This window comes from Chinchilla lanigera, unplaced genomic scaffold, assembly GCF_000276665.1.
Source record: "Chinchilla lanigera isolate Chin_1 unplaced genomic scaffold, ChiLan1.0 scaffold00097, whole genome shotgun sequence".
NCBI lineage: Eukaryota > Metazoa > Chordata > Mammalia > Rodentia > Chinchillidae > Chinchilla > Chinchilla lanigera.
The window spans coordinates 5,716,912-5,726,406 of record NW_004955498.1 but is presented as its reverse complement, the minus strand read 5'-3'; the positions used below and the strand labels follow the sequence as shown (position 1 = coordinate 5,726,406).

Sequence of the window (9,495 nt, the reverse complement as noted above, 5' to 3'; positions counted from 1 at the left end):
CTCTACAGACTGTGTGCCAAGATGAACCTTTTGGATGTTCACTTGGATGTTGAGTATTTAAACTCAGCCATGAGAAAAGTACCTGAGTCAGTTTGCTTTCAGAACAGACATTGCCCCACCTGTATTAGTTTGTTTTTGTTTTTGATTTTTGGGTTTCCAGGAATTGAACTCATGACCTCGTCCTTGCTAGGCAGGTGCTGTGCCACTGAGCTATATCCTTGGCCCTCCCCACCTGTGTTTGACTCTGTCATCTCTCTAGGTTTGCTCCTGTAGCACTGGCCTCCCACGCCATCCTTCTTTCCGTTGTCAGAGAGACATTAAGCTGTGCTGAGAAATGATTTGTAAATCAGCAATTTGGACCTGAGGTGGAAGATCAGTGCTGGCTTCCAGATGTACTTACGCATCCGTCACTTACCAGCCAGCCACTCTGGGAAATTCCCAGCCCTGGGAGGCTGGAGCTCTTCATATGTGAAGGAAGTGTGACCAGGCCTGGCCACAAGCACTGCAGGAAGCTGTGTCCTGTGTGTAAAGCACCCAGCCCTGGGACTGGCGTGAGTTGTGACCACATTGAATGGCAGGTGGCTGCCGTCTCTAACAGGATTTGATCCCAGCCCTAGCACTCGGGGTGCTGTTCTTACTGCCATTGCTCTCCAGGACGTATCAGGGGATATGCAGCTTTACAGGCTGTGGAAGTCCTAATTGGCCAAAATGGGGTTTTTCATGAGTAAGGTTCAGTAGCTCCTCCCTCTGAAGACATATTACAGAATCTGGGCATGGAGTCATCTTTCCGAATGGATGCACCACGACGTACCTAGAATGTGAGAGATGGACCAGCTGCTTCTTTCTCTAGCAGCTGCTTTCTCTCAAACCACTATATTCGTCCCACCCCGAACCTAGCCCTTGTTCAGAGTTATGCCAACTCCACTGAAGGTAGCAGAACTGTAATGCTCCAGTGCACTTTCCCCTGGCTCCCAGGCCAGGAAAATGTGTCAGTCTGGTGCTTTCTGGGTACACCTTCAAGGAAATCTGCCCTACGTCCTGGCAGGATAGCTCACTGGCAGAAGGGCCTGCCTGGTACGTGCAAGGTCCTGAGTTCAATTCCCAGTATATAAAAAAAAAAAAAATGAACTGCAGTTTCCCTAAGCCCTAAGATGCCACAAGCATTCGCCATTCCTCTGCTCTTTTCCTTGTTCTGTAAGGTCTTGAGGAAATGTCTCCATTCCCTGCGATGTGCGGAAAGGGCCCAGGCTCCACCATTTTGTGGGCAAGAGTGGGTCCCACTTCCCTAGTTTACCCATGTCTGCACCACTAACACAGGGCCTTCCAAAGAGCATTTGCTCAAAGGTCTAAGGGCAATGTCCTGTGAGCAGCTGGGGTTCTTCATTAGGAGTAAATTTATCCAACATTTTTAACTAACCAAGCATGTACTATTTAGGCTTATATATATTTTTAATTTAACAGAAAGACAACTAAAAGTAATAAATGAAAGTAAATATTGTTTTGAACTTTTTTCTGTATTTATTGACCTCATCTATTTTACTCATGACTTCTTGCACATTTTCAAGAAAGCTTTTATTTCAAAGATGGGTTACCTTGCTCCAGAAAACAAAATAGGATGCAAGACTTTACAATTTGTTTTAGAAAACAGCTGAACTCTTAGAATGTATAAACAGCAATAGGTCTATAAACGGTGATATCAAAATGCACATTTTCAAGGAAGCCTTTACTCCAAAGACTAGTTACCTTGTTCCAGATCACAAAATAGGATGCAAGATTTTACAATTTGTTGTATAAAACAGCCAAACTCTTAAAATGTATAAAGAGCAATGGATTTGAGTCCAGTGCCAATGAAATGCACATTTTGAAGTTAATTAAACCTTCTACTAAAAGGAACACTATATGAAAAAAAACAAAGCCATCTTCAAGTGTCAAACCTAGCAGACAAATGCAAAGGTTATATACTAAGCATACCCAATCCCCATTCTGAATCTGCATTATTTAGAAAAGTGTCTGCTCTTTTCAATGACAGAATTTAAGTATCAGAAATTACATGGGACAGGAGAAGTTGCCTTGGTATGTGCCCTGTCCCTGGCCTTGGCCCTAGTCATCACTCTTTCTTTGGCCCTGACCGTTGGTCTCCTTTTTTTCCATCTTCTGAACCCTCCACCTGAAAGACAGGCAAGATCCTAAGTTTGCTATCTTTCAGTTTGCCCAAAAATTCCAGGACTTTTTCCACACTGGTTTCAGCATAGGCCCTTGGACCCCATATGAACTCATACTGGGGAGGATCACTGTCTGGCACCTTCAGACATACTAAGTACTGTTCCTGCACCAAATCCCTGGTGAGGAATTTCCTTGGCTCCCCATATATGCAGTGCTCACTCCCGGGATACACACCCATTGTGCTCAGCACTGCCCAGATGGCATCCTCTCTGGCACGGTTGCCCTGTCTATGGATGACGCTCAGGATGATTATCAGGATGATGGTCCTGGGGTGGCTCTGATCATCCCTCACCATTCCATCATAGGTGAGGCCCAGGGAAGGAGCAAGAACATAGAAAGGGTTGGTAGAACCCACTTCTTTTACATCAATGCCAAAGACTAGCTGCATACACTTAGAAGCCTCCCCAAAGATCACAGTGAATTGCTCCTCATAATCTTTGCTAACAATCATCTGCATTTCTGCCCTGGTGGTTGGCTGCTTAAGTAGATACTTAAGCTCCAGGAACTCCATCAATTCAGCCACCTTATCATCTAAGACATCACTACTCAAGGACTCCTTCTTTGGCAAGGCCAGCAAGGGGGATGAACCACGCTCTTCACTGCTGGAGCCCAGATGGGATTCGCTCAATGGGGAGGCAGCCACGGCGTTGGAGGGAGAGGAGCTTCTCTCAGGACGCTGAGGAGGATTCAGCATTCCAGCAGCAGAAACCTCCTCTATGTTGCCTAGGATCAGAGAACAGAAGAAAGATGGGGATGTGGAGGAGAAGCAATGAGAGGGAGTGAAAGAGGTGACTTCCTGCTACACAGCATTGAAACTCTGCCCGTTCTCCAAGCCCTTTGTCTCACTTTGGTCCTTGCGGTCTTCCTCAACTTGGTAAAGCTTTGAAGATGCAGACATGATGGCTGTAGTATGTGCCCACGGACAGGAGCTTGGCAATGGGGATTCAAGGACCTAGTGGGGAGAGAGAGGTTGAGATCAGCATGCAAAGACAAAGTAAGAGAAAGAGAGTTCATCCATGGTCCCTGGGTCTTCCCATAAGTGACAGTAGAGACAGGTTGAGGCTGAGGTTCCATACATCAAGAAATGGGGTATTTTCTGCCCTGATATAGACTCCAGGCAGTGTGTGGTATCCCTAAGGCCTCCAGAGTGGTAACACTGCATACCAGGCTCTATGGACTCCTTTCTTTTGGGGTGTGTCAAATACTTACATACCTTCAGTTCTCACCCAAGTTCTTCACCTTGACAGCTTGCAGGTTCTGGCCTCCTCTGTCTGCGGACCAGGAGTGGCTGCTCCGGTGACCTAGTGACCCAGTGCACAAATATGTGACATCCCTGAGCTCAAGCAAACAGAAATGAGATGCAGCACTTCTGCCCACAACTGCATGGGCTTTCCTCAGGGTTGGACAGCACAGCAAGGATAGAGAAGCCCTCCTTTCTCTGGAGCATGACCATGGATTCAAACTTCCCCTCTGCTGACCTAGCATGCATCTCACAATCCAATGCCACCATTTCCCTGTGGCCTCAAATGTGGAAGCTGGTGTGTATGGAGGTGACTCTTCGTCTCTGTCCTGCCTGAGGACACCCCAAAGCAGGGGCATGTTTCCCATGTCTTGGATCTGTTTCACTGATGCCACACTCCGCAGACCAATCCCACTCTTTCCTGACATCAAGAGCCAGGCAGAAAGGTGCACTGTGCCTACCAGTGCTGACAGCAAGGTGGAGGTCACCCTCCAGTCTAGCATGGAAGGTTCCCTTAATTGTCCTCCCTTTAAGTCCTGAGGCTTTCAAAGAGCCCCACCCCTAGGTGGCCCAGAATCCTCCCGCAGATTTCAGGCAAGAATGCAAGACACACTTCAGAGGGAAAGCATAGGGACACTGGGTTCCAACTGTCATGGGTCCTGGATACTCAGTCCTGCTTCATTGCTCACTTAGACTTGGGGTAGGGCCTGACGCTAACTGAGCCCAGGCTGGCTCTGCTCCTGCCACCTGAAGCACGGACCTCATAACAAGGATCTGACTCTGTCAGGGTCTAGTGAGGCAAAACCTGGCCCTCGCCTAGAAATTCTTCACCACGTGGTATAGGGCAAGCAACAGAGGTCTTGCTGATTATTCCGGGACCCTCTCTCTGAGGTAAGATTCCCTCAGCCCCTCTCTCCCACCCCTTATCTATACCTAACTGAGCCCAGGCCTTCCCTGCTTGCTCCCAACTTGGGTCACATCTCAGAACAAGGCTCTCACATCCCCTCAGCTCCCACGGAGACCTAAAGGGGACTGAAGCTTGACAATTTTGCATTGTGAGGTGCAGAGAAGGCAACAGAGGCTTTTCGAGACTGTTCTGGGACCCAGTAGCAGGGTGAGGCTTCCTCAGACCCCCACAGTCCCTCTCACTAACTTGAACCCAGGTTCTCTCCACTCCTCCCAGCAGAGGCTCAGCTAACAACAGGGTAAATCTTGATTGTTCCAGGTCCCTCTCTTTCGGAGGTGGGGCTTCCTCTCTGTACCCACAACCCCCCAACCTGAGCACTAATTATGCCCTACCCTCTCTTTTCCCCTCACCTCAAGGGCATAACATTGAACTGCATCTGGCATCTCCACCAGCCCAGGAAACTGGAGTCAGTGGAAGTCACATTCCACAGCACATGGGGGTGAGGGGGGGGGTTAGAGTTTTGGAGCTGTGGGGGAGGGGAAGGAGGTGGAGGCGGTTGGGGGTTAGGGGTGGCGGAGAGGGGGGGGAGAAGGAGAAGGGTGGGGCTGTGGGGGTTGGGTGTGGAGTGGGGGTTGGGTGTGGAGTGGGGGGGGTGGGGGGGTGGTTGGCCCACAATGAGGGGAGGCTTTCTGAGCACGAGGGTGTGAAGGGATTTTCTGCTCCCCCTCAGTCCTCAAGGGTCACCACTTCGGTTCCTGGCAGACCCCAACAACCATCCTGCAAGGACCTGACTCTGTTCCCCGCAGACCAAGCCTCTGACCTCAGGGCCCCGAGACTGAAGAAAGGAAAAGCTCACTCTTACAAGTCGACCTCTCCGTGAGCCCTGGAGACAAGACAGAACTGAGTTGTACCGTGACCCTGTGAGTTTGGGCCTTCCTTACGCCCCACAGCCCAATACCACGACTCACGAATTCACGCGGCCCTCTCTGCTTCCTTCCCCTGAGGCGCACACCTCACGAAGTAATCTCACGTTGCTCCGACCATTCGACGCACTACTCCTTGGACGTCACTACCGGCAACGTGCCTGACGTGTCCTATGGCTGACAAGAAGGGCGGAAGGGGATTCTCTGTGTCCCCTCTGTTATTCTCCGGGTCCCCTCTGTCCTCTCTGGGGGTCGTCACTTTAGTTCCGGCCAGAGCGCGGACCTCTGTCGTGTACGGACCTTAATCTGTTCCTCCCAGAGGAAGCCTTGCAATCCTAGATTCCCCTGAGCTGCAAAGGGTGCTCACAAGAAAATCTTTCTCTGGCGTGCAGGGCTCACAAAAAAGTCTGATCTAGAGGGTTTGGAGACCCTGCCTATGGGCTGCACTTGCTCAGTCCACCCTCAGGTCATAAGTTTATGGAACATAGTCCAGTCCCTCCTTGAGACGGAAACTGAGATCAAGTCCATCACACTGATCTGACCCCATGAGTGTGCATCTCTGGGGGTCATATCAGGTGACGCGTGCGTGGTCTGACAGGAGGAGCCAAACAATAATCTGCAGATTCCTCCGTTCGTTGTCTTTGCCAGCGGGGTTCGGTCTCTGGTGCTGCCCACTGCAGTCAGCTTTCCTCAGTCTCTGATAGTCCCCATGGTGACAGCCATGGGAAGGAAGGAGAGTTGTCAGGTTGACTTCGCTGCCCAGGATCTCTGGGGCTGAACTGAGGGGCCGCACCGAGGAGCCAAATATTGTGCTGACCTCTTCAAGGGCAACCACATCTTCCTAGGAGGGCTCGTCACCAGCCAGAGGCGGATCTCCCGTCCTTTCCTTCTAAAAGATGGATGTTGAGTGAGAAGAGGGTGAGCGGCAGCACGGAGGTTGGGTAAGTCCTGCTTCTGTGAAGGGATCCAATTTTCTTTTTCTTTCTTTCTTTCTTTCTTTCTTTCTTTCTTTCTTTCTTTCTTTCTTTCTTTCTTTTGTTTTTTTTTTTGGTCTTTTGAGACAAGGTCTCAATATGCAGTTCAGACTGGCCTTGAACTCACTTTGTAGCCCAGGCTGGTCTCAAACTCACAACGATCCTCCTGCCTCAGCCTCCCAAGTGCTGGGATTAGAGACATACGCCACCATGCCCAGCGAAGGGATTCAATTTTTGATAGTCCAGAGCATGATTGTTACATTTCAATGCCCATTTAGAGTCAAGAGGCAATTTTATATGTCTACTAAATGTCTGTATGGACTTTAAATCAATAGAAAATATACAAAGTGTACATCTAGGTTATTGATATGTATAGGTAAAAAAGCATATATGTGCATGTATTAGTGAATATACTATATATGTTGAATGGATGTGTTTTAAGTGTATATTTAAAGAAATGATTGAGCACATGCACGTAGATATGCTACATATACTTATTAAAGAATATCTACTGTCACTATGCATGATTCACTGTTGTACATGCTACTCTTACTCTAGCACATTCCTTACAGTGCATTAAAATAGGGATGATTTTGAAAGCCAGTCCTCACCCGTTAGGGTGATGTTAGCTCAGTCTCTGCGGCCACACTGGCTCCATTTCCTTCTGTCTGATGTTACTTGTAGGTGACTGGCATCTCTGGTGTGAGGCACTGCCTCAGATTGTGCAACCATGTAGAGTCAGGAGTTTTAGAACTTTCCTCTGACTCATGCTGTCATGGGCCACCTATGCAGGCCTTGGCCCACCGCCACACTTCCATGCCCCTACCCCCAAAACAAGTACCAGTTCCACAGCCTTCAGTCTCTTCCAGGGCTTCCTCAAAGAAATGTTCTTTACATATGGTTGCTATTAATGCTTGCTAGTTTTGTTTCCTCTCTCTTGTTAGTTTCTAGGGTTAAATTGGGAAGCACAAGATAGTAACCTACGCTAGGTTTTCATTTTGGCGGTTACAGGGAAGGCACTAAACTATAAGGAATTTAAGGGAAGTTGAGTTTTACAGTTTTGTGACACACTGCTCTATTGATTATACACTTTTTTACCTGAATCTGTCAGCACAGTTGCCTCTATAAAGACTGTAATCATCTTTGTCAGGCTTCGTTTTAGTTATAGTGTCTCTAAGATTTAGTTGCTGTTACAGATGTCATATTATTTATTAGTTGCTCTAATCCAAAGGGTTTTTTTTTGTGTCAAACATATTTCAATTTGGCCATACTATTAAGATGTTTACCTGGTTCTCAAATCTCAATCACTTAAATATTACATTCCACCTCCTGTAAATTTTTATGATATTGTTGCTTAAACATTCTTTTACCTGTTAGTGTCCCTTACTTATTTTGGTAATCATAGCTCTGACTTTGCGTCTCAGTGCTGTGGTGAAACATACACACATTAAGGTACATTCATGTCTTCTTGCTGACTTTAAACATAACTATTCTACCATTTCCTTTTTTTGTGTGTGTGCTGGGAGTCGAACTCAGGACCTTGCACTTGCCAGGCAGGCGCTGTAACCACTGTGATATATCCCCAAGCCCCTTGACCATTTCCTTTTGAGTATGCTTCCTGATGATTTTAGGAAATGGAAGTTTCCTTTTTATACTAGTTAAAGACATATTTTTCCATTAACTGATGTTGAATTTCTTTTTTTTTTTTTTTTTTCTCTGTACCGGGAACCGAACTCACGACCTTGCACTTGCCAGGCAGGTGCTTTTGCTGCTGAGCTAAATTCCCAGCCCTGATGTTGAATTTCTTTCAAAATCTTTTCTTATATGCACTGACATGATTAAATATTTGATATATTTTCTATGTGACATATTAAAAGGGAAGGATATTTTTTCTAATGCTAAATCATATTGTCATTATTTGGAACAAACTTCTTTATTTAGTTTCCTTCTATGCTAGAGATGCTACTTATTTATGTAGGACCTTTGTAGCTGTCAGAGAGTTGGCCTTGAGTGTTCTTACCCAGGAGCGTGCTCATCTGGTTTATGAATCCAAGAGAGCGAGCCTGGAAGCAGGTACTGAACAAGCACCATTTCTTTGGGCTGTGGCTTCTAGACTTCTGACGGGGATTAGCTTGCCCGGGGCACTGGAGGAACTGGACTGCAAAGCTCCCTTGTCCTGAAACATCTGAGTGTGGCTTGAGCACTGAGGACTTTTACTTCCTGCACTGGAATTCATGTTTTCTCAGTCTGTTTGGAACAGTTTGGCCATTTACTAATTTTGTTGCTAAAATGTGATCAGGGTCTCTTAGGACTTCACCCACAATGGATACTACTGTCATGGAAGTTTTGTATTACAGAAATCCTGAATCATATAGTACATAGGATTGTATGGTGGATGCACTACGCAACCTTTGCTGTATAGCAAATCTGGTTCCAGTGAGTTCCCCCACCCACGTGCATTGAATTCATTGGTAGAATGCAAAGCAGATCAGAAGAATGCCACTATTTCTTCTCTCACTATTTCAATGCATACTTCTTACAGACAAGGACATTTAAAAAATAAAGACAATAGTTATGATTTCTAAAAGTCCATACCTGATCAATATCTATGTTCAATAATTCTTGATACACTTAGATTTTTCAAAGTAGTTTCTTTCAATGTATATGCAACTATGGTTCATACCGTAATTTTCGTTTTGCCCCATAAATGTTCATTATTTTACAAATTTTTCCCTTCATCTCTTTTTACTTGCAATGGTTTTAATTTTTTTTCTATTTATGTTAAAAATAAATGGAGGAAAACGTTAACAGACAGACAACCTTTTACAAAATAGCAAAAGAACAGTACAGACAATACAGAGTTACAAACAAAGTGGTAGGAAATTAACAATCCTTATTGTATTCCATATTGATATCTTCAAAATGGTTTCTCATGAAAACAGATAGAGACAGGCAATACTGATCAATCAAGGACTCTTTGACAGTTTCTTTCAGCAAAGAAATGGAAGACAGTGGAACAACTATGTTAACTGTCCTGTATATACATATGTACAACATTTCTCCTTCTTTCCCTTCTCTTTTCCCACACCCCAGTTGCCCTTTACCCTTGACTGTTTTTCTATCAATCACAATGTCTACAATACCTCCTAGTTTAAGTTAACTCTTTGAGGTTTTACACTAGTGAAACAATGTGGTGATTGCACATGCAGGTCTGATTTATTTCACTTA

The 9,495-nt window shown here is 45.9% G+C and overlaps 1 protein-coding gene across 1 annotated transcript; it reads right to left on the bottom strand.

The window, feature by feature from the left end:
* Positions 1-1,515: 1,515 nt before the first annotated feature.
* On the bottom strand, positions 1,516-5,454 carry LOC102028557 (melanoma-associated antigen 10-like). The gene is made up of 4 exons (XM_005406415.1): positions 5,339-5,454; positions 3,437-3,524; positions 3,070-3,175; positions 1,516-2,946 (listed from the first exon to the last, which is right to left on the bottom strand). The coding sequence occupies exons 3-4, from the start codon at positions 3,119-3,121 to the stop codon at positions 2,108-2,110; spliced, it is 891 nt and encodes a 296-aa protein (XP_005406472.1). The 5' UTR covers positions 3,122-3,175; positions 3,437-3,524; positions 5,339-5,454; the 3' UTR covers positions 1,516-2,107.
* Between the last annotated feature and the right edge of the window lie 4,041 nt (positions 5,455-9,495).

Coding starts and splice junctions, on each gene's coding strand:
- LOC102028557 (XM_005406415.1), bottom strand. CDS start 3,121: ATGTCTGCATCTTCAAAGCTTTACCAAGTTGAGGAAGACCGCAAGGAC. Junction 2,947..3,069: donor GGAAGACCGCAAGGACCAAA/GTGAGACAAAGG, acceptor CTCTGATCCTAG/GCAACATAGAGGAGGTTTCT.